The sequence below is a fragment of the Ixodes scapularis genome, unplaced genomic scaffold, assembly GCF_016920785.2.
Source record: "Ixodes scapularis isolate PalLabHiFi unplaced genomic scaffold, ASM1692078v2 PGA_scaffold1__304_contigs__length_218370807, whole genome shotgun sequence".
Classification (NCBI taxonomy): Eukaryota; Metazoa; Arthropoda; class Arachnida; order Ixodida; family Ixodidae; genus Ixodes; species Ixodes scapularis.
In genome coordinates, this window is record NW_024609846.1 from 120860021 (window position 1) to 120885166 (window position 25146).

At 48.6% G+C, this 25146-nt stretch overlaps 1 protein-coding gene across 2 annotated transcripts; it reads right to left on the bottom strand.

Annotated features, from left to right (window-relative positions):
• Positions 1-1285: 1285 nt before the first annotated feature.
• LOC8051921 (T-cell activation inhibitor, mitochondrial) lies at positions 1286-24974 on the bottom strand. 2 transcript variants are annotated; one of them, XM_029970431.3, is made up of 2 exons: positions 23619-24974; positions 1286-2656 (listed from the first exon to the last, which is right to left on the bottom strand). In XM_029970431.3, exons 1-2 carry the CDS (start codon positions 24683-24685, stop codon positions 2212-2214), a joined length of 1512 nt encoding a protein of 503 aa, XP_029826291.2. In that variant the 5' UTR covers positions 24686-24974; the 3' UTR covers positions 1286-2211. The 2 variants fall into 2 exon arrangements, with proteins under 2 accessions (XP_029826291.2, XP_042146845.1); XM_042290911.1 differs by having other exon boundaries at positions 1286-2552; positions 23619-24960.
• Between the last annotated feature and the right edge of the window lie 172 nt (positions 24975-25146).

Here is a 25146-nt window from a genome sequence, read left to right on the forward strand (position 1 = left end):
AAAGAATAGAGCTTGGGAAGGTTTGACGGGGGGGAAGGGTTGAACCCCCCGTCCCCGTCCCCCCCCCCCCCCCCCCCTAGAGTTATACCCCATTCACACGAGCGTAAAGGTACCTTCAGCTAAGGGACCTTTATTCTCTGCGGCCAATCAATTAACGATCTTCCGCGCGTGGCGTGTGCTCGCGACCCAAGAGCACGGGCTGATTCGCCGATAGCAAAGGGACCGATGTTAAAGGTATTTTTATGTTGACCGTGTGAATGGGGTATAACTGTATGTGGAGCGCAAGTTTGTCTGGTTCTTGCACAGGGGTTACGATAATGTCAGAACGCCGAGCTCTTATTGGCTAATTGAAAAAAATAGTGAGTACACCTCCAGGCATCAAGCATTGAGGTCTACCCACTCTCCTTTCAATCAAAGCCAATCAGAGCTCGGCGTCGTTCTGACGTCACCGCAGCCCTCGCTCAAGAAGCATACGATTTGCTCTCCGCATAGGCTCTGCCTGCAGATTGGGGGTTGTGCGGATATTTAAGCAGCATGTAGTCACGGTCAGCCATTTCAAAGTTGCAACGAGTGACTCGCTGTAGATGAGCAATTTAGCCAATGCAGTACAACCGCTTGCCTGTGGGGTCTTTAACGTGCACCACGCAGTAGTGATCCACGACCGCACGCCGGTACGATGCTCATCCAGATCGAAACGGGAAGGGGTGGGGATTGAACCCAGGATCCCTGGTTCCCAGGATCCCTGGTTAGGATCCTGGGAACCAGGATCCTAACCAGGATCCTGGTTAGTCGAGCAATGTTTTAAAACAAGTTTCCAGAGTCTGGGAAGCAGACGACACAGAGGACGACCGCCATGGGAGCACCATTGCGGAGCGAATGACCCTAATCTTGACCATATCATCGCTTTTTTTCTTTTTTTTTTTTAAGAAACACGTAATAATATTTTGATTATATGAGCTAAAGCCACTTCTCTAGGCGCCTTTGTATGAGCCCATGGTACTGCATTTTAGTATGTTCTCAATTCATGTCGACAACTTTTATTTACATTAAAAAGAAAAAGCACCTTTCCAAAATGGTCGCCATGGCTCTTGAGATTTATTCTCCTCAGTCTCATTTTACCTCAGGCTTATTTCTCATTTTATTAAGCAGAATGAGATACGATGAAAAGGTCAATCGCTGTGACATTGCACACAAGGTCGTTTGTGCATTACTACACCTTCAAAACAACAGATATCACTCAACAGGCTATGCTATGTTCAGCTATTTCTGTTGGCCAAGACCAAGCTTGAACAAGTCAAAATTGTAATTTTATTTGCGCATTCATCAATCAATTAAAGTGTTGCTTCATGCAATTAACACTTCTCATGAAAACTGTGCTACAACAACAGGCTGATATAACTGCTTCCAGCTCTTTAAACAAGAAAACAAATTTCTGATTGTTATTGTAGATTCAATCCTAGTTAAACCCTCTGCTTGGTGTGACCAGTATAAAAAATCTATCAACCTAGTCACAGGAGCCACACTATCCTCCCCACAGCTTTCCCATACCCCTCGAGGCTTCATGATTTCTAAACATCTCATTCGCAGACCAAAGAGGAATCAATTCTTCCAGATGCCTCAAGAACTAAGGTGAGTAACAGGGAAAATACACCCATGCAACCACACCACAAATAATCTCACAAGCCTAACGTGCAAAGCCTTAAAACAACCTAGTCTAGATAATACAGAAACCCCGGGAGTTTGAGCCAGGGCTCGGGTCAGCAGAACCAGCATGGCTTTGAGACGACTAGTACCGGCTCGTCTTAGTCCAACTGATACGAGAGCAAGCGTGGTTATTTCTTGTGTGCCCTTTTTTTACGTCGTATAACTACTTGCTTAACCCCGTCATTTCATAAATATCTGCGTATTTTTAGCGTTTTCGTCTCAGTGACCATCATCCCAATATACAGTATTACTAAAATTGGCCCAAACTAGCCTAAATAGCTACGGGCCCAAACGGTTTTCACATTACCTGTAACATACATTTGCTGAAATAAAAACAATCAATCGACTGGTTTATTCTGATGTGGTCCACGCCGAAGCAAAACTCGCGCGCTAGCGATTGTCATAAAAACTGTCCTAGGTTGGAGCTTGGACCGCCCGCAATTAACGCGAGGCTCCGACGCGTCGGCAATAATTAAACTCTCCTAAAAAGCAGTCCTAGGCCGGAGCTCAGGGAGCTCCGTGCCAGTCCCAGGGCACACAGAGGAGTCCGTCCTGCATCACAGAGAAGTAGTGGGACACATGGACACGGCAGCCGCTCAGCAGGGGCTCGAGGGCGGGTGCCTCCCGCAGCAGGCCCTCGCAGCAGACCACCATGCGGTCAGGCGTCACGTCGTCCTCCTTGGAGAGCGACTCCAGGGCCAGCGCCTGGAGGCAGGTGGCATGGAGGCGCGTCTCCAGGCGGCGTTGGCTGCAGTACAGCCGGCGGCGCTGCCCGGCGGCGCCCAGGTGCTCCGTCAGGAAGCCCACCAGCAGGGAGGGTGGGCAGGAGGCCGGTGCAAGGAACTGGCCTGTCGGGGAGAGCATGAGGGGCCCCGCCTCAGGCTCCACGCCCAGCTGGTGGTCCGAGAGCCGGTCGGGCCACTCCTTTGGGAGACCCTCCTGCCAGATGTGCCTGCGGGCAGGCGGGGGTCGGTCGGGCATGAACCGGGACGACGAACGACAGAGAGAAAATGCGGCCACTGTGGCCTTTCTGCACACGGGACAACCCAGTGATGTTCCCATGCAAAGAATTTTCCCTTTTTCAGGGAATTTCTGGTCTCCATTTTGGTGAAAAGGGAAATGGGAATTTTAACGCGTTTGCAGGGGATTTTAAGGATTAACGAGGGAATTCGGGAAAAGCTTTGCGGGAACTAAACACAAAAAATGTCGAGTGGTCCAAAAGTTTTAAGACGGGAAAGAAAGTCGTGTTGCAGGAAAAAGGTGCCTGAACGACTCTTTTTCAAGTAGGTTTAGAAAATTTGTACTTAAAAGTACATTCTCCAAGTATGTACTTGTACTTCATTTAATTTTTTTCGGTACTTTCCAAGCAGAGGTACAACTTCCGACTCCAAAATATATTCTCCAATTTTGAAAAAAAAAAAAAAAGTGTATTATGTAAAAGCACGCTATCGTTTTTCAAGATGTCATTCGGTAATTTCTTTGAGTGAAGTAATATCGGCTATAAGACCGATGCGAATAAGTTCCGCATAGGTTGATGGTGTTAAGTAGTTTGTCAGCGAAAGCGAAGCGACTTCTCCGTGGCCATTTGACTGAATCTTAATCCAACATTCGCCGCAATTTTGGAAAATAAAGATTGTGTTAAAAAGTACTTTTACCTTTGGAAGTATGTGATATTTATAATACTTTACCCCTAGTAAATTCCACCCAATGTACTTACTACCTTGCTAGAAGTACCTAAACTCTCATTTCATTTGTACTTTACACCGAGCACTAATTATAGATGTACTTTACCAAACACTGCTAAAGGTTATATTATTTCGTTATTAAAATATAAACTGACCACCCTACCGAAAAGCCAGTATAATTTTTCACTCATGGAACTGGAAATCTAACTGGAATTGTTTCTGGAAACCAGAAATTCCAGTTTCGTAATCCACATAGCGAAAAGTTATGCTGGGTTTTGCGGTAGTGCAGTAACATTTTCTTCTCTTAAAGCATACGGTTTCACTCGGCTTTTGTGGTAAAATGCGCTCATAGTGGCCTGCATGACTGCAGAAATCAGCTCACGCGAAAATAAAGGTAACAAAATGCAGGGAAATATGCGAGGATATTTAAAAACTTTGCAGGGAAAAAGTACCTAAAAAATTTTTGTGCCCAAGAAAGGAAATTCTTGGACATGGTATGGGACATCACTGGGACAACCCCGCCGCGGGTCAGTGCAAGCGGGGCACGAGACGGCCCGAGCTGTCTCGTGTACCGTCGCCTGCCTCCTGCGGACCAGGTTTATGGGGCGGCACGCGTGCGTGAGACGCTCGGTGAGGTTGGTTTGTCAAGTCCAGGCAGTGTGGAAGAGAGGATTGACAAAGGAATTCACTGATTGGATGTTAGCAACACGAAATCTGTTTTCAACTTTAAAATTATGCGCTGTTTCGGAGATTGGCGCCTACACATTTTCAGCACCCGCCTATAGGTGCAAAAGTAGGAATAGCATGTTGGCAAAAGGAATCGCACCCCGAGTATGTTAACGGAAAAGGGATGGACAGACGCAAACCTTAGAGTAGCAAATGCAGCGAAACTCTCATGCCTCCGTTTAAGATCCCCACGAGGTGATGATCGCCTCCTTCAGTCGAGTTGCTCTACAAAGTACCATACAGACGAATGTATGAACACCGCTCGCAAAGCCCTTCCGTGGGCAGTCTCCGGGACAATGGATGGATGGATGGATGGACGGATGGATAGCGGAGCTCTGATGGACAGACGCTAACTGCTGCACCCTTTATATCAGGTGGTAGCTGGAACCACCAATAGTCGGTTACAAGTCAAGAAGGTAGCGGCAAATGCCCCTCAAAGGGAATTTTGTATTCCTCCGCCACCAATCGCGTCCCGTTATTTCCGCGACGTGACGTCACGACCTGCCCGAACCAATCTTGTTCTGGCAAATTAATATTTTCAACATGGCTGGCGGGCAGATTTTCTACGACTCCAGTATCCTGCAGCAATTGTTCTGTTTCTTAATGCGGTTTTTAACTTACCCGAGCATACGTCGCTAATTCGTAACCGCGTCCACTTTTATTCGCAATAGGTTCTGCGCGACAGCGTGAGAATCCAGCGATAGCATTGTCCAACGTTACTGGAGCAAGCTCAGTTTCACAGCTCCGCCTGCGACGTGGGCTCAGTGGCGGTTACGAGAACTAGCAGCGCTGCAGTCGAGTCTTGCTTCCGGACTGAGCTTGGGCGAGTTGTTGATTCATACTAACACTTCACAGCGCAAGGAAACAGACGCACACAAAAATAAATTTCAAACACTCAAAGAAAGAACACTCACAATGCGCTGACTCTGATCTCTGTGGTGTATTACACTTCATCTTCATCATCTTTTCTTTTGCTATTATACACATGGAAGCAAAAAAAAAAAAAAAAAGGAAGAAAAGAAGGAAGCTCTCAACGCGGTGGTGGTAGACAACGCGCGAGACGGGGAAGCAAGATCCGACTGTAGCGCCGCTAGTTCTCGTGACCGTCAGTCACCTGGGCCACTCGCATCTGCAGGTGAGAATAGGGAGCTGCGAAACTGAGCTTGCTCCAGTAACGTTGAGCATTGCCATCGAAAAGTTTAATGCGGGAGTAAGGCCTAGCATCGTACAAACGTCGAACGCCGTCTGCTTCTCTGCCTGAGGTTGCGCCTCAACATCGTGACGGCATCGGCTTTTCTTCGCAGTGGTTTCCGTGGAGCGACGTTAAAATGCAGCGGTCACCAAACTCTTCTTTATAAGGCCCGCTTCAGACGGGGCAATTTCACCCAGCAACTTGACGTCGCAACACCAGCAACACGGGCCGCCCGCGTTCACACGCAGCGACCGAATTGCTCCGACTTGCTATCATCATCATTCAATTTGACTTTTCTTGCACTATTTAGATGCACAGCTAAGCGCTAAAAACGTGTTTTCATATGAGCAGAACGTAACGGCGCAAGTGAGCTGGTGTAAATTAAACATTTTGAAAAACCCGAGACTGAGGTAAAACAGACGACGACAAGGAAGAGAATGAGCAGCTGAGCAACGTCTCAAACACAGCTCAGTTGTGTTTGAGACGTTGCCCAGCTGTGTTTGCGTTCTCCTTCTCTTCCTTGTCGTCATCTGTTTTACCTCAGTCTCGGGTTTTTTACTAAAAAGTTTTTATATCTTTGAATGGTGCAAGGGGGGGGGGGGGGGGGGGGGGAGGAGAGAAGCTGCCGCCGCTTCCAATGCACCCTCCTCAGAATTGACGGCGCTCCGTGGGGGCCACCATATTAAAACTTTATACCAGTGTTGCTGCATCTGTAGGTCATCTTTAAGTTAGAGCTGACAGAGAAAATCTGGCAACGGCGCAACTCCGATGTACGATGAAACTACAGCCGGTTTGCTTTCGTTGTTTTTGTTTGGTTTTTGCGAGCACACGCACGTAGCAAAGACGTGACCGAAGTGCCCCTATAATGTTCCCAGAAGATGGAAACTATCATTCGTAATCGTCGTGTGTGCTTTGAAAGCGAAGGGAGTCACAGGGTCCACGAGTGCGCAACCATAAGCCAAGGGCAAGGTTCACGACAGCGCTGCGTTGACTTCGGCGATCTCGTTCTGTTTGGTGCAACACGGCGATGCGACAGAGTTGAAACGTTAGTGGTGTGTGGTGCGGTGCTTGGAGGTACAAACCCACACTAACACGGTGTGCAAATTGGTTGTTGTGGGGTTGACGTTAAACGGGTTCAGCCCTGTCGTCGTCAGCTGATCCGGTCCAGCTGGTCCGGGAGGACGCAGCGAGCGTTTTCTAAAGTAAATCTTCCTTCGTTTCCGTTTCAAAATGTGGAAGATTCTCGACGCATACCGTGAGTAAAAAGCTGCGGGCGTTTTCGACAAACTTACGTCGTTTTAATAGAACAGTTGTTCTAAATCTGCCGTTTTTATGCTTCGGGTTGTTGGACTGCGTTTGCACAGCGACGCACACCGCCCGAGTAGATGATTCGGGCATGTAAACTACCGGTTATACGGTATTTCAGGGAAACTTAAGGCACCACCGAAATTTTCCTGGAAATCTCGTGTGAGTTTGTTGCGCTCATCATGCGGTGTGAATAAATTAGGGCAACGTTTTTTACCTGCCCACAGACGGATGAACTGAGACCATTCTTTACGTAGTGAACATATTTCTTTTTCTTTATTTTGGGAAGAAGTGTTGGTGAATTTATTATGGTACAATCACTTGAGTTGAGTAATTAGGGAGAGCGAACAAGTTTTCCCAACCTTGTCTCTTTTCCCTTTGGCACTGCCCCTAGTTTCAAGTTGCAGTTTCAGTAGACATACCTACTAGCAGGTACAAACCGCTCTAAAGCAGGTACAAGACTGGTAATCCAGGACGGTGCGAACTCCGTGTTTCGCGCTTTTGGCAAGGTGACTGGGGAAGTGCTTTTGCAAGGTATGCGATTTTGTTATGCCCGTCGTTTGCGTCTCTCTAGCAAAAACAAATACGATAATCTACAAAGCCGCGATCACAAGCCAAGATTTGATTCGGTGTAGTTGTATTTTACCCTGCTTTCTGCAACACCGTCTCATGACGAAGAGCTGGAACGTTCACGGTTTGTGCTGGGCTGCCGGTTGACAGAAGCCCGCATCGGCATTGAGTGCACTTGGGATATTGTAGTGGCTCTAGGCTGTTGACGCTCAAGCCTTTCATCCGCGGCTTGCCGCCAGCTGATCCGGCTGCTTGACAGTGAGAAAGTGAAGAAAGTGCACCTCTCAAGTAAATGTAAATCCTTGTTCATCCAGTTATCTGGTGTCAAAGTGTGGAAGGTGTCCAACGTGTACTGAGGGCGGGAACTACGAGCGTTTTGCCTTGCTTTTGTAACCGAAATGATAAAAGCAATAAGTCGTCAAAAACCCGTTTTTAGGGTTTCAAACCAAGTAAACAAAACAAATATAATGAAACTTCGTTGTCTGTATGTAGGAGAACTTATGTAACACAACTATACATTCTCTTTCCAAAACGAAAAAGAAAGTAAAACTCAGTCCGCCGTATATGGCAGCAACTTCTTCACTGCAAAACCTATGCTGGCAACGTAAGCGCTTTTAATGTGGCCGCCCCCGCTTTGCGCCGCGTTTCCTTTCCCTCCTCCTCCTCCTCTTGGTCCGAATGCAAGTGGCAGAATGATTTGTCTTTATAACAATAAAGTCAATAATGTTAGAATCAAGCAACAGCTCAAACCGCCTCATTACGTTTCTGATGTATCTCAGCATTATACCAGGCCGTAGCCGCGAACAAGCTCTTCAGAGTCTGCCATCATCTTTCAGGGGGGCTATGTTGCACGTTTTGGACTCCCAGGAGACTAGGGAGAAGGAAGTGACGGCAACAAAGCTCTTTGGATGTTGATTGGTGGAGTCGCTGATGACGCGTTGCGTGGTGCTGCTAAGATACGTTCATTCACACGTACGTCCCTTCCTTCTCCCTAGTCGCCTGGGAGTCCAAAACGTGCAACATATCCCCCCTGGTCTACCTTGGCAAAGACAGACTCGTGTAAAAAACATATAGAGCTTCGTGGAGGCAGCTTTGCTGTCCTCATTGTCAGAGCTTACATGGAACCATCGGAAAGAAGGGTCCCTGACGTTTCATCGACACATGTTTCAGCAACTTTTCACGACTCTCGTTCCATCGACACTGATTGTTTCATCGATACTACCACACCGTGCTGTGAAGTTTCATCGACACACAAATTGCACGCTGTAGGAACATTTTGTTGTGCGTTTATCACTGGGGCACATGTTAAACTATCAGACCCACCCAGTTCACGAAGCTTTGCGGCGACAGCCCTCAGCAGTTCATAACAAAAATGTGGACTTACCCAGCCACCCGTACATGCCGCTTCGGAACAGCGTGCAAGTGTGGTCCTGCCCCCGTGCATGTACCCGTACCCTTGCTCACCAACAAACCAGCGCACCCCTAACCAAACAAAAATGTTGTCGACGAAACATAGCAAGATATGCCGATGAGTGAGTGTCGATGAAACAATCTGTTGATAAAACGTCGCAGCGTTGATAAAACCAACTGTCGGGGAAATGACATTTGATGAAATGAGTGGCACCGCACAAAAAGCCTGTTTCCGAGCCGCGTTACTTAAACACTTTCGCAGGCATCATTTTTGGATACCCATCGCCAGACAAAATGCACTCTAAACAAAAAAAAATGAATTTCACGTCCTTCTGCTGTTAAAGTTCAGGATCTGGAATTGGATAAGGAGCCATCAGGCAAATTTGAAATGGTTCTGGAGTGGACAAGATGGACTCGATATCGGCGTTATTGGTGCAAAATTATGACGAGTACAGCAAGCTCGGGCCTGAGAGCTAAAGGTTAACGTGGGGCTCCCCAAGCCGAGGGGTATGGCGAGTGCACACAGACAGTGGGAAGCAACCACCTACCTATCTGATCTCGTTGCAAGCCTTAGACCTCAGCCTTCAAAGGGCTCTGCATGATTCGTCGTATGGGATAACTTCTTAGCAGCCCATTAGACTGATCCTACAGTTCTGCTCCACCAGTACATCCCCAGGCCTTCCAGGAGGCGACCCACTTGATCCGGGTGCGAGAAGGGACCCCAATCGTGACCTGCACTATACATTTGACCTCTGGGTAAGCTGATGGGAGCACTACAGCAGCACCAACGGAAAAGGGGATTACGCCTGTTACAGACTATAGCATCACAAAACCCAGAGATACCTCCATTCATTCTAAGCAAGCTTTAGAAGCCACCCAAGCACTCAAAACCGACCTTTCAGTACTTCACAACTCTGTCCTCGGCAACAAGTCTGGCTGCAATCTGCGCATTGTGGTTCTTATCGGCTCCAAAAAGGTTTGATTTAATCCTCTAAATTGCACTAGTCCGGTAGGCTCAAAACTGAGGTCTCTATGGAAGACCGCTTCACTTCATCACAGCGTTTCTGCATAACAGACGATATCAAGCTTGAGTCGAACTGAACTAGGCCTATAGTTACCGGCATTGGCATTCCCCAGATCTCCGTCCTCTCACCAATCCTTCATCAATGTTGTAGCCGACTTTTCCTTACGTCAAGCAATCGGTGCTGTTTTTACGATATATTTCAAGCGAGTACAATGGCACCTCTGAAATTCCGGAAATCTATGCCACACCCCTTCAGACCGCACTTCGGCGCACAGGGCAGCCTGCTCCTCATCCACCACGAGGTGTTAGCCAACTCGTCGAAGTGCAACCCAAGAGTCATAATGGCCGTCGACTTCAGGGGAACTTTCGACGTCCTATTATGCTTCGAAACCAAGCTCTAGCACTGGGATTTTGCTCTCTCTCCACTGTGCTAACACAAGGTATTGTTATTCCCACGGTGACCGCAGTCATGGGAATGGCCACAGACGTCCCGTTTATGTTTCGAAACAGATCATTGGCAGTTAGAGCTAGCTGTCTGCAGTGCTGATGCACGTTATTGTTAATTCCAGAGTCGCCTTGGTCGTGTGAATGGCCACCGACGTCCAGTTTATGCTTCGAAACAGATCATTGGCAGTTAGAGTTAGCTGCCCGCAGTGCTGACGCACGTTATTGTCATTCTCAGAGTGGCCTCGGTCGTGTGAATGACCACCGACGTCCCCTTTAGACTTCAAAATAGAGCACTGGTACTCGGATTTCGCTCTCCGCTGTGCTAACACACGGTTTTGTTATTCCCAGAGGCCTCTCGTGTCAATGGCCACAGACGTCCGATTTATGCTTTATGCTTCCAACCGCCGTGAATGGTAAGAAGCGTTATCCATGACGATAACGCTTCCTGTCGGCAGTTTGTCGAGGACACCGTCGAACCACGTCTCGAAGCGGGCACCATCCATTTCCTCGTGGTAATCGCCGGTCGTTTGTCCACGGAACACGTCCAGGCAGCCGTCAACGAAGCCTTCATCGCTGCCGATGTGGGTGACAATAAGACGCTAGCACTCCCCGATGGCTGCCTGAGGCCAGTCGAGAGACCACGCATGAAGGCGTCGCGAGACGAGGCCACGGTCGTGTCTACCCAGACCCTTGAGACAGTGTGCACTGCCGTCACCCACGTCTCGTCCAAGTAGAAGATCTTCCGACCATCTTGTCGGTGACGTGCGATCTCATGCAGGTATTTCTGCTGTCAGGCGACGATGTCCTCTCGTTCAATCAGCCGCGAGATTCGTTCCCTCTTGTCATGCTCGAATCCGATGTCATGGAAAAGCCGCCGCACAATCCAAGCCTTCAACGAGGGAGGTTCAGTGCTCGTGCAGAATTCGGTCGTTATTTTCATGACCGTGGGGACCTCGTTCCATCGAAAGAAACGGTGGATGCACAATCTCAGTGCGCAACGTGAAGTCGCCGTACCTGACTTTGCGCCGCCTCTTGCCTTCACTTGCTGGGCGCTTACGAGAAGGTGTCACAACCTGTCCCTTGGTTTCTTTCACCTGCTTCCTAATCTCGAGGATAGTGCGCACACCAACGCCAAGCAGTTTGCTGACTTTGCTACAGGGCTCTTCCACAGTGAGGCCGGGCTTGGCGGGCGGTTCGTGTCGCACTTGAACGTACGCGTTTATTATCAGCTGCCGTGCAACTCGGCTGAGGACATGGCCGCTCTTATGCTTCGTGTAGAGGCACCTTGGCATAGACGGCAAGGCTGCACCAGACTCTCTTGACGAAGAAGAATCAGAGTCTTCACGTTGGGAATCATAACGGAAAAGAAAAGACGACTTCGGATTTGTCAAAATGCGAATCGCAGAAGCCTTCAAAACCCAAAACGCATTTTTTTTTTTTAACAAACGCAGCAAATGCACGGAATGTACCTAGTTCGTGTAGGAAGGTTATCAAGCTAAAACCAACAACCATATATGCATTTCTTATAAAAGTTACAATTTTCGTTGCACTGCAGCCTTCTTTTTACTTCAACCTTCCGGAGCGAGTAATGTGGAAGCCTAAAATACATAATTTGCCTCGGCTAGGTGGCGCAAGCTGCCGCCCGCTACAAGGTCTGTCTGTCTTTAGTTAATATCCATCAATTGAAGCAGAAGGGGCGTTGTCAGCGAACTATTTTCTCGACTGCGGAGGCGTCTGAAGCGGGCGCATCACGCTTATGGGGGGGGGAGCTTCTACTACCTTCTTAACTTGTAATTGACTATAGCCTAGAAAGTAAAAACCAAAAGTATGACTTCTCCCTTTGCCCTTCCCAGGGCCGGCCCTAGGGGTGGGCGACCTGGGCGCTTGCCCAGGGCGCCATCAAAAAGAGGGCGCCGCCGTGCCCCCGTTCTTTTTTTTTTTTTTTTTTCAGCTATTTAATTTTTTTGAACATGGCACCCGACACGACACTATTCATTCATTCAATCATTCATTTGTTTATTTTCTGTGCTCATGAACAGCTTGACGCCTTGGTAATGATGCACAACAAAATTTTCACAGGTTAGTTACAAAAGTCTTAAAAGCTACGAAATTTGGGTTAAAAACATCAATATCTGCTCCCCTGAGGGTATTGTAGAAGTGTTAAATACGGGTCATGGGACTGGTTTGGATGATGTGATTAATATGGAATGTCGGAGAAACCCGCAAAACTCGACTCGGAACGTGAATATTAATAGCAGATGTGAGATCTGGGCAATCAATTAATCCATGAATACATTTGTACAGGAAAACAAGATCGCGCTCATGCCGTCTGGAACTCAAAGTAGGACATTTGCATCGTTCCAACAGTCTTGCATCAGAATAATAAACAGTACGACCAATGTAACAATCGTAAACAATTAAAAAAAAAAGGCTTTTGAACATTTTCAATTATCTCTTGGCTCGTAGAACTAATACTATTCCAGACTACACAGGAAAACTCCAACTTGGTCCGGATTAACGAGAAATATAACCGTAGAATACAGGTTGATGTGGAGAACTCACGCGTGATTCTAGAAATTACTCCCAGCTTACTCAAGTCATTTATAAGGTTGTTAACATGTACAGTAAAGTATAACGAAGAATCTATGTATACACAAAGATCACGCGTGCGCTCCACTCTTCGCAGGGAATCATTGCCAATCTGGTAAAAAAAAGTGTATTTTTTGTACCTTTCTACACAGACATAATTACAGTTTTAGAAGGATTGAACGTTAGCATGTTCCGACGACACCAATCGCACACACGCCTGACATCCTCCATAAGTTTTTCACAGTCTTCCAAGGATATGATCTGCCTAAACAACTTGACATAATCTGCATGTTGCAAGATGACCGAATTGCGAACAATTGAGCTCAAATCATTAATAAAAAAAAAACATTGAAAAAGATCGGCTTAAGTATGGAGCCTTGCGGCACACCCGAAGAAGAAACATAGGGCCGGGAGTGATGTCCAAGAACACGGACAAAATTGTGTCTATTAGACAAATAATCTAGAAACAGGGAACAAAGGGAGGTACTCACGCCGTAGGATTCTAGTTTGTGTACAAGGAGCGAATGGTCTACCAGATCAAAAGCCTTAGAAAGGTCAAAATATACAACGACTACCTGTCCACGTTGACACACAGTAGGCGAAACGAAATTTAAAAAAGGCATTAGATTTGTCTCAACAGACCTTCCACGCATAAAGCCGTGTTGTGAAGGGCTTATCTTATGCTTAAAAAAGTTTGAAATGCACTCAAATAAAACAATTCCATAGATCTTAGCAAAGGGAGACAGCAACGACACAGGTTTCTAATTTTTTACATCATCCGTTCTGTCACTCTTATGTACTGGCACAGTAATAGAGTTCTTCCACAGGGAATGAAATGCAAGGCTCTGCAACGACAAGTTAAAAATATGCGTTAAGACGGGCGCAAAAATATAGGAGAATCCTTTAACAATGAAGCTTGGAGTGCTGTCAAATGCAACTGATAACTTTGGCTTCAGTTTTCTGATATGTAGCAAGTTCAATACCAGTAATTTCAAAAGATAAAATTGACAGGTGATCACTGGCATTATCACTGACGCCATGCACAGGCGATCCAGTTTGGCCGCAAGAATAAACCGAAGAAAAATAACTCGCGAATGCATTTGATACATCTTCGGGCTCAGACAGCATATTACCAAACGAGTCAGCTATGTTTACTGATGACGAAGTTGTAGTTGTGCGATCCTTTACATATCGCCAGAAAACCATTGGGTCACGATTTAAGCTACGTTCTGCTGAATCACGGTGTAATATTTTATCGCGCTTCAGCAATGTCTTAGCTAACGCACGCGACTCAGAAAATTTTAGATACCAAAAAGTGGTTTTCTCAGAACTGATCTAAGCCCCTTGGAGTCTGAAAATATATCTCCAACCAAAAAATGAAAAGCAACCCGACGTTTCAAAACCAACACGGTTTCTTCTTCAGGGGTGACTGAAGGCGCGCGGACACAGCAGCAGCTCCCAACCTCTTCGTCTTCAAAAAAGGAAAGAAAAGAAAGAGAAAAGAAAAAATTAAAAAAGAGAAGTTAGGAAATCGGAAAAATTGTAAAATAACTTGTTAGTTATGAAGATGGTCATCTCTTCAGCTTTTCCGTCAGGTCACGGAGGCCATGTGCGTACACAGAGGGCAGAGCGCCCAGCGACCTGTTTAGGTTTCCTGGGGTGTGCTGGATGTGCCACGATTCCAAGAAAAGTCTTCTTCGAAAATTGGGCTCTGTGTCCACCACGTGCGCGTTCGCGAAGTCAATGCGATGGTCTAGGGTATCGCAATGTTCGGCGATGGCGCTGCGCTCACTGTCAAACTTCCGCACGTCGTTCTTGTGTTGGCGGATACGCTCGGGAAAGTTCTTCGTCTCGCCGATGTAGGTAGCAGGGCACTCTGCGCAAGGAATGGTGTAAACCACGCCCTGTGCTTTTTCCTTTGGTGGACGGTCTTTCGGTCTTGGCATAAACCTTCCCAGTGTGGACGTGGGCTTGTGGGCCACCAGAATACCTTGCTTTCCCAGTACTCGTGCGAGCGCTTCGCTGGTTCCCTTTACGTAGGGAACGCTTATGCGCGCGACTCGATGGGGCTGTCGTTCTACTGGCATCTGGTTTTGTCTGGCGAGACCTTGCCGTCGGGCGATGCGCTCAATAAAGCTGCTAGAGTAACCATTTTTCTTTAGGTCTTCAATTATGGTCTTCTTCTCCTTCTTTCTATCGGTTTCCGACGAGCAGATAGTCGTTGCCCTACGCAGCAGGGTCGAAACCACTGAGGCCTTATGACTCGTTGGATGGTTGGAGACAAAATCGAGGTAGCGTCCGGTGTGTGTTGGTTTTCGGTACACCGCAAACGTCAGATCTTGTCCTCGTCGGTTCACCAGCACATCAAGGAACGGCAAGGTGCCATCCGTCTCATATTCTACGGTAAATTTAATGGCCGGCTCGATAGAGTTGAGGTGCGCCAAAAAATTATTTACGTCCCGTTCCTTGAGAATGCAGAAGCAATCGTCTACATAGCGCATGAATACTTTGGGGCTGTTGGGAAAAGACCTCAGCGCTTTTTGCTCGATTGCCTCCATCGTGAGATTCGCCGTTGTGACCGAGATGGCCGCACCCATTGCGTGCCACTGACCTGTTTGAAAAGCTCCCCTTTGAAGGTGAAGTATGTGCTGCCAAGACAAAACTCGAGCAGACGGCACAGCTCTTCCACAGTGAGGTTGGTTCTTGTGGTCAAGGAGCTGTCTTTTTCGAGGGCTTCGCGGGCTGCAGCAACTGCAAGGGGAACTGGGACACTGGTGAAGAGGGACACCACGTCGAAAGACACCATGGTGTCACCATCGCCGAGATGTAATTGCGAGGCGCGTTCCACGAAGTGGCCAGCATTTTCTACATGGGTCGACGTGTTTCCGACAAGGGGAGCCAAAGTCCGGTGAAGGTACTGGATAGTGCCCGAAGCGGTGACGTTGTAAAGTCCACAATAGGTCGTAGAGGCACGTTCGGCTTGTGGATCTTTGGAAGGCCGTAAAAACCTGGAGCGGAGCCATTCCTGCAAATAAGTTGCAAGTAAAGGCTCTTTGACTGAGGGTATTTCTTGAAAATCTCTGCCAGGATTTTGTTCAAGTTCCTCTGAACCTGTGGCGTCGGATCTTTCTTGAGCTTTACGTAAGCATGGCTTCCAAGAAGGTCCCGTACCTTTTCCTCGTATACCTCCCGATCCAGGACGACGGTCGACTTCCCTTTGTCAGCCGGCAGAAGCACAATCTCCGTATCTTCACGAAGTTTCCGAAGCGCTGTAACTTCTTCGGCCGGCAGGTTGAGTCGTTGCCGTTGTGGGAGCTTGGAAAGGATGCCCACCGCTTTAAGCCGCACTCCATCCCGGATGCTAGGGTCTAAGCGCATAATTCCGTTCTCCACAGCCGCGACCATTTTTGGAAGAGGCGGCCGTTGCGTGGTCATGTTAAATCCGTGGCCTTTTGCCAAGACCGCAATCTCGCATGGCGAGAGCTGTCGAGAGGAGAGGTTCTTGACAAAGTTTGTGTCATTGGTGCCTCGACTTGAACGGTCCGATCTTGTTAGCCTTGAAATCTTCTCTTTCTGAGAAGTCCGTCGTTTATCCAAAGCAGTAGATGCGACACTTGTGGCAAAAGCCTGCAAAGCCGGGAACACGTCCGGGATGCGGTGCTCGAGTTGCCGGCGTGCGAAGAAGAGGTCCAGTTCTTTTCTTCTTATTGTGGCCTGGCAATCGTGAATTCTGGCGCTTACCAATCGTTTCTCTGCCTGCGCCACGATCTTGTGCCCTTCCTCTGTGTGGACAAGGCGCTTGAGACGGAGGCTTCGGGGAACAAGGTTCATATCCCGGCAGGACCTCGTGAAGTCGAGATGAGACTTGTAGGTTGAAATGCTGCGGGTTACGTTGACAAACCGCTTCGCTAGCTGTGCTGTTTACGGTCCGAAGTCAAGGCGTAAAGACTGGAAAGTAAACATATTCGACAGATATCTGCCTGGTTGGGTGAGAGTTAAAGTCTGAAAATATATCTCCAACCAAAAAATGAAAAGCAACCCGACGTTTCAAAACCAACACGGTTTCTTCTTCAGGGGTGACTGAAGACGCGCGGACACAGCAGCAGCTCCCAACCTCTTCGTCTTCAAAAAAGGAAAGAAAAGAAAGAAAGAGAAAAGAAAAAATTAAAAAAGAGAAGTTAGGAAATCGGAAAAATTGTAAAATAACTTGTTAGTTATGAAGATGGTCATCTCTTCAGCTTTTCCGTCAGGTCACGGAGGCCATGTGCGTACACAGAGGGCAGAGCGCCCAGCGACCTGTTTAGAGGAACTTGAACAAAATCCTGGCAGAGATTTTCAAGAAATACCCTCAGTCAAAGAGCCTTTACTTGCAACTTATTTGCAGGAATGGCTCCGCTCCAGGTTTTTACGGCCTTCCAAAGATCCACAAGCCGAACGTGCCTCTACGACCTATTGTGGACTTTACAACGTCACCGCTTCGGGCACTATCCAGTTACCTTCACCGGACTTTGGCTCCCCTTGTCGGAAACACGTCGACCCATGTAGAAAATGCTGGCCACTTCGTGGAACGCGCCTCGCAATTACATCTCGGCGATGGTGACAAGTGTCTTTCGACGTGGTGTCCCTCTTCACCAGTGTCCCAGTTCCCCTTGCAGTTGCTGCAGCCCGCGAAGCCCTCGAAAAAGACAGCTCCTTGACCACAAGAACCAACCTCACTGTGGAAGAGCTGTGCCGTCTGCTCGAGTTTTGTCTTGGCAGCACATACTTCACCTTCAAAGGGGAGCTTTTCAAACAGGTCAGTGGCACTGCAATGGGTGCGGCCATCTCGGTCACAACGGCGAATCTCACGATGGAGGCAATCGAGCAAAAAGCGCTGAGGTCTTTTCCCAACAGCCCCAAAGTATTCATGCGCTATGTAGACGATTGCTTCTGCATTCTCAAGGAACGGGACGTGAATAATTTTTTGGCGCACCTCAACTCTATCGAGCCGGCCATTAAATTTACCGTAGAATATGAGACGGATGGCACCTTGCCGTTCCTTGATGTGCTGGTGAACCGACGAGGACAAGATCTGACGTTTGCGGTGTACCGAAAACCAACACACACCGGACGCTACCTCGATTTTGTCTCCAACCATCCAACGAGTCATAAGGCCTCAGTGGTTTCGACCCTGCTGCGTAGGGCAACGACTATCTGCTCGTCGGAAACCGATAGAAAGAAGGAGAAGAAGACCATAATTGAAGACCTAAAGAAAAATGGTTACTCTAGCAGCTTTAGTGAGCGCATCGCCCGACGGCAAGGTCTCGCCAGACAAAACCAGATGCCAGTAGAACGACAGCCCCATCGAGTCGCGCGCATAAGCGTTCCCTACGTAAAGGGAACCAGCGAAGCGCTCGCACGAGTACTGGGAAAGCAAGGTATTCTGGTGGCCCACAAGCCCACGTCCACACTGGGAAGGTTTATGCCAAGACCGAAAGACCGTCCACCAAAGGAAAAAGCACAGGGCGTGGTTTACACCATTCCTTGCGCAGAGTGCCCTGCTACCTACATCGGCGAGACGAAGAACTTTCCCGAGCGTATCCGCCAACACAAGAACGACGTGCGGAAGTTTGACAGTGAGCGCAGCGCCATCGCCGAACATTGCGATACCCTAGACCATCGCATTGACTTCGCGAACGCGCACGTGGTGGACACAGAGCCCAATTTTCGAAGAAGACTTTTCTTGGAATCGTGGCACATCCAGCACACCCCAGGAAACCTAAACAGGTCGCTGGGCGCTCTGCCCTCTGTGTACGCACATGGCCTCCGTGACCTGACGGAAAAGCTGAAGAGATGACCATCTTCATAACTAACAAGTTATTTTACAATTTTTCCGATTTCCTAACTTCTCTTTTTTAATTTTTTCTTTTCTCTTTCTTTCTTTTCTTTCCTTTTTTGAAGACGAAGAGGTTGGGAGCTGCTGCTGTGTCCGCGCGCCTTCAGTCACCCCTGAAGAAGAAACCGTGTTGGTCTTGAAACGTCGGGTTGCTTTTCATTTTTTGGTTGGAGATATATTTTCAGACTTTAACTCTCACCCAACCAGGCAGATATCTGTCGAATATGTTTACTTTTAAGCCCCTTGGAGTACCAGTGCGGATAACGACTTGTGTAAGGACGCTTTTTGGACATGAAACTTTCAAGTGCGTACACGATATAGCTTGTAAACACTTCAACGGCACGGTTTACATCGGTCATACTATATATGGAAGCCCAATCTGCATTATCTAAATGTTGATAAAAGCCAAAGTGATCACCTGTTGAGAGAGCAAGCGACTCACGGTTTTTGTGCTTTACTTTCCCCACAGAAATCATAAAGGAAACAGAAAAAGGAATGTGCCAAACAAAACAAGCGGATTCGAAACAGACATGAGGCTGTCGGTAGGATAGTTAGCCAAGGCCAGATCCAGCACATGTCCTGCTGAGTTATGAAGACCGTTCATTTGGGTAAATCCGAGAAGGTTAACGAATGAAAGAAGGGCATTCGCTTTAAATGACGCAAATCAGCAAGTATGAGTATTCGATGTTGATCCACATCTAATTTATCCCCTAGCATATCTAATTGGTCAGAAAACTTAGATTCGTCGACATTAGAAGGAAAATAAAAAGTGCCTATAAGTAAGCTATTGTTATCACGTAGAGGCATTTCAATCCCAACGTACTCGCACTCGAATTCGAGATCAAACCGGCGAATAGCCCGTAAATGTTTCTTAACTGCAATTAGTACACCACCACGGAATTTAACGGAAAGTTTTTCATAATCTCGATTTTGACGAAACACTGTATATTCGGGAGGGAAATAGTCCAGGGATGCAAATGAGCTATTTAACCAAGTTTCACTTAAAGAAATGATATCGTAATCACCCAGAACGTTATTAAAAAAAAAAAATAGGAGCCTTCGTACGCAGGCCGCGGACGTTTTGATAAAACACTGAACAATTCATTTGACAAGCTAGTTGGGCGTAGCTGTGTCACGAACATCATTGCGCCCTGCAACATCGAAAAATGGCCTAAAAAGGGAGCCCATTTGCCAAATGTCTGCATTGTTCACTTTGTCGAAGTCATCCTCGTTCAGAGCAATGCGAAATGAGGAGTAGCTTTCGTGTCTAGTTTTTAACTTGGTGCATGTAAAAGATTTTCCGTCTAAAACTGCAGTTAGCACCTCCACAACATCACTACACGTAGTGTCAGGATTGAGACGCGAAACAAAAAGCGCCTTGAGCCTTGGTGCTCCAGGGCCTGACGATAGCTTACTGCTTGCGCGGGAACCTGAGGATGGCTTGACTCTTTTTTTCCGTTGGATGAGCGTAAAGCCATCGGCATCTGTAGACGCCTTCGGCACGGTCACCGCGGGCGGCAGTACGGAGGACCCTGCAGCCACAGCAGATGTAGATGTATTATGCAGATGGGTGGAAGTAAAACTGCTCCTGGACACCTCCAGAGTGGTTGATGTAACGAACCAGCCAGGTGAATCTTTCCCAAGAACCTCCACGAAGCTTGCGGACGCAGGACGAAGTTGCGCAGACGGCGTTGCAGTCGGCCGTGGCTCAAAGTTTTGGGCAGTAAAACGACGTAATGTTTCCGTGTTCTTTGACAGATGCAGAAGCAGAAACGCGTTTTCCGCCTTGACCGAGACAACTTTTTTGACGAGAGAATCAACCTTGTCATGTAGTGCCACCAACAAGTCTTTCAGACAGCCACACGCGCTGCAGTTTTCCATAACTGTGCTCACCGATGCTACGTCACAATCATCAGGAGGGCGTTGCTCCGTGATATAGCACTAACTTCATCAAAGCCATTTCGCCTCGTGCAGATTTTACACTTGTAAGTGCTGATACCACTCTGCATGAAGAAGGCACGTAGCCAGGGGGGAGGCCCATGGGGCCCAGGCCCCCCCCCCCCCCCCCCCCCCGAAATCTTCCATTTTGCTGGGACATCCTCTCCCCCTCCCCCTCATACAGAATTTGTCATGGGCGACCCCCCCCCCCCCCCCCTCCCGAAACAAAATCCTGGCTAAGTGCCTGGCATGAAGTAATCATAATCCTTTCCCACAACGTCGATGCACTTACAATGAAAGCGGGTACCGCAAGGCCCCGGAACATCCGCATCCGGCCGATGAACGCGTCGGAGCACACCGAGCACACGTCCTTTGAGTTGGGCCTGTTTAAAAATCTTGACTCTGGTTATCAAACTAACGCTGTTTTTCTTAATTTCGCCAAAGCTTTTGATAAAGTTCCACACAATCGCCTTCTCTTTAAACTTAGGGCGCTAAAACTGGACCCTCCTGTTCTTCAATGGATTGAATCATTCCTTTCTCATCGCTCTCAATTCGTTTTCGCTAACAGAAAGTCTTCCTGTTTCTCTCCCGTTTCTTCCAGTGTTCCACAGGGAACTGTGCTTGGGCCCTTACTCTTTTTAATCTACATTATGATCTCCTTCTTCACCTCTCGTCCTCTGTTCGTCTTTTCGCTGATGACTGTGTTGTTTATAGACTAATAAAAGACCCAGACGACCATATTGCACTCCAGAACGACATTAACAAAATTGCTGAATGGTGCCGCACATGGCAAATGTCTCTCAATATTAACAAATGCATACACCTCTGCTTCACACGTTCCTCCTCCCAGCCCTTAAACTCTTTAACATTCAACGGCATTGCCCTTCAGACTACTGCACAGTACAAGTATCTTGGCGTCCATCTAACCACTAATATGTCCTGGAATGTTCATGTAGACAAGACAATATCCTCTGCAAACCGTTCACTTGGCTATATCCGTCGCAATTTCAAGTCTCGTTCTAACCTCAAACGTCTCATTTACGTCACGCTTGTTCGCCCTAAACTAGAGTATGCTTCAGCTATCTGGCACCCCCCTCAGGCTTTTCTAACCAACGCAATCGAATCTGTTCAAAATCGTGCTGCTCGATTGATTCTTTCTGATTACTCTCGCTTTTCTAGTGTCACTGCAATGAAATCTCGATTAACTCTTCCTGAGCTTTGCGTTCGTCGCAGAATTTCCCGTCTTAGCCTTCTTCATAAAATTTACTATTCTGAACCACTACGACGTTCGCTCCTCAGCCCGCCCAGCTATATTTCTGTAAGAGTGGATCATTCATGCAAGATCGCCCGTCCCAAGACCACTTCAGCAGCCCATCAACATTCGTTCATACCAGAAGCTATTGTGGAGTGTGGATTGGAATGGCCTTCCCGATGACATCGTCACCATCACCGACAACGCGAAATTTAGAACTGTACTAACCAACCATTCCCCTCTATAGGAGGTATTCACTGGACGCCATATTTGTGGGTGCTGTTTAGAGCGCATGCTCAGAACGAGCTCACATTAATAGCCTGCTAAGACCGGCAACCTTGATGGTGCTAAATGCACGCTCCAAAAGGACTGCGGAAGCTCGCCGTCAGCACGCGCTCAGCAGCAGCGCACACGGATATGGCCGCCAGTGAATACTCCCTATTAGCGGCGAGATGTTTTGGTGGCGCCCTCCTATGGTTCCCCCTTGTGACGTCATTACCTTGCGAACAACAAGTTCGATGGTGTTTGTAAATAGCATGGTGGAAGCCTGAAATCATTGCGCTCTCAAAGGAGCACTGCCAACACCGTCGAAATTAAAGTTCCTTCATTCTTCTTATTTCCGTCGATGGTATACCCTTTCCGACGTCATAGTCAGCTTTTGGGCCAATCGTGAAAGGCCGACCACAGCGACGCTTTCGGTCGCGCACGTCGCCAATAATGACCCTTGGGGCCTTGAGGGTAATTGTGAATAAAAAAAAATTGTAAGTAGGGCATGTTGCCAGCAAGGGAGCGCGTGAGCATGCGACTGCCCTCATTCAGTGCGCAGCGCTGAACGAGGTATAGTCGCATGCTGACGCGCTCCTTTGAGCTATATGCTCAATCGCCATTCGATTTTAGAATGCGGTTCTCGTCTAACAAAACTCTTGAGTTCGACCACTACTCAGATGCTTATCAACAACGTGATGGCGTACCTATAGTAGATAGGGGCGTATAAAAAGACAGGTGGAGGGGGGGAGGGGGGGGGGGGGGGGGGGGGGGGGGCACCACGGTCGGAGTTTGCCCAGGGCGTTTGATGGTGCAAGGCCGGCCCTAGCTCTTCCCCTCTGCAATTTTGCAACCATCACCAGACGGTGTAGGATATCACCAGGATGACCTTTGTGGGATTGGGCAAAAACACTAAAAACGTCACCCCCCCCCCCCCCCCCCCCGCCTTTTCCCCCCAGGCAAGGAAGTCGCCAATTCACCTCTGGTCAAACCTAGTAGCGTTACCCCAGCACCGGGCCCACTGGGTTTGGGCCAGAGCCACGTGGAAGGGAGTCCCAATTTTCCTCTGTCCCGCCTGTCCCCAGCTGTGTTAGCTGTAGTTTCTAATCCTGCTAATCTCTTTTTGATTATAATGCAATTAAATGCTAAGGTGCAAGCGAGCTGGACAAGAATGACGAAATTAATCCCTGGAGAAGGGGAACAAGAGGGACAAAGGACAAACACAAACATAGTTCTACATCACGTATTGGAGTGTTTGGCATTTGGACTGCACAGAGGATGTCCATTTGTGTTGGCGGTGGCTGATTGGAGGGTTTGGCATTTGAACTGGTTAGAGGTTGCCCTTTGTGTTGTTGGTGGCTGATTGTGCGCTATATAAGGAGGCGGACTAAATAAACCTAGTAGCTGAGTTTGAGACGTCGTTCTGTCCTTTTCTGTTCCTTCGACTTATTTCTGCCCCAGTCTCACGTTTATTCAACATGGTTAACATTCACCAGCTCCGCCTGCACCCTTATAAATTATCACAAACACAGATTTGTGTTTGTCCTTTGTCCCTATTTGTTCCCCTTCTCCAGGGATTAATTTCGTCATTCTAATCTCTTCGGTACTAAAGTGTACTTATCATCTATTGCACCCACCTATGCAATGCCAGGGTCAGTTTCTGCAGCTGTTGCACGTAGGCCTGCGCCACGACGGACGGCTTGAACTTGCGGTGCTCCACGCGGATCCCGCGCAGGGCCTCGGACAGCTCCCGCTCGGCCTGCGGAACTCGCGCCACGTACGGGTCGCCGCGAGGGAGTGCCTTGAGCAGCGACAACCAGTTGTGCCGCACCTCCTCGATGCTCAGCATAACGTAGCCGTCCAGGGAGACTCCCGTCGTGCGGCCCAGCACCACGGTGCGACCCCGAAGCGCTTCGGCGGCTTCGGGGTGTTGCTGAACGAGCCGCCGGAAGCTCTCAAGGCAGCCTCGGTGGTGTCCGGCGCCCCAGCCGCACTCCCAGCGGATGCCGGCCAGTTGCAGCGTGGTCACCAGCTCGCAGGACAGCCGGACCGTCTCCTCGCGAATCGGGGCGCTCTGGGCCGACCGCTCGCGAGCCACAGGTCCGCTCTCGCGCAAGAACCTCTCGAAGTCGAGGACGCGGCGCCCGCCGACCGTCCAGTGTCCGTGCGAGGCGTCACGTTCGATGTCGCGCGCGCTCCTGGGCGCGCGCCGGAGCACGGCGTCCGCGAAGGAAGATATGTTGGAAGAGTCGTCTGCTCGCGGAGGCCTGCCTGTCGTCTGCTCGTCCGTCGCAGACGACAGCCGGCCCAGATCCGTCGTGGCGAGGCTGCAGGACGTGAGCACTTCGTGGACGGTCGCGCGAACGTTCTGGCTCGAGAGTCGGATCTGGACGTTTCGGAACTCTTGCCTAGGTGCGCTCTTGGACTGGCGGACGTAGAAGTTCAGGCTGAGCGGGCCGGTTTTCTTCTGGTTCAGCAGGGCATCGATGTAGGCGTTCAGCTGCTTCAACGAGTGTTCGTTGGCCTGCTTTTCGCGCGGGTGGTTCCAGAACTTGTCAGGATGGACGATGAAATAAAAAGGTCGCAGTGCCGTGGACACATCGTTCCAGGTGATCGGTCTCGCGACGTCGGACGACACCGGTCGGTACTGCAGGCACCGTCGGAGTCCCAGCAGGTTCCAGAGTGCCACGGAGTTTTTGAACATCGCTGTGATTTAGAATTCCGACGGGGAGCACGGTGGATGCGTTTGGTGGAGTCGGTGCAGGTCCGAGTGTCATGTCCATCTATAAGTCGTGCAATATCGCGTTATCTGCGCCGTCATGGAAGCCAGTGCCCTTGGCGTCGCCACTCGCAAACCGTGTGTGGCGACGGTAGCTCCCTTCGTTCGAAAGTTTTCAGTTCAGTCCTTGCTGATGTTGCTGCATAGGTTCAATGTCAACTACGCCGTCTGCTCTTCAGCTTCCAACTTTTGTTTTGTTTGGTTCATTGTTGTCAACATTCTATTCGTTGTTCGCCATACGTGGTCGACCTAGCCTGGGGCTGGTTCCTTTTATTTCTTTTAAAACGCTTGTAGGAGTATAGAGGCGTAATATTTTCACAATAACTATTTATACATTTACTGATCTTGAACCATTTGAGCCGCTTGACTTCGTTAATTAAACAAAA

Excerpts from the sequence above, each read along its gene's own strand:
- LOC8051921 (XM_029970431.3), bottom strand. The coding sequence starts at position 24,685 with ATGTTCAAAAACTCCGTGGCACTCTGGAACCTGCTGGGACTCCGACGG. Across the intron at positions 2,657-23,618 it reads CTGACCCTGGCATTGCATAG|GCACATCTGGCAGGAGGGTC; the intron begins GTGGGTGCAATA and ends GCCTGCCCGCAG.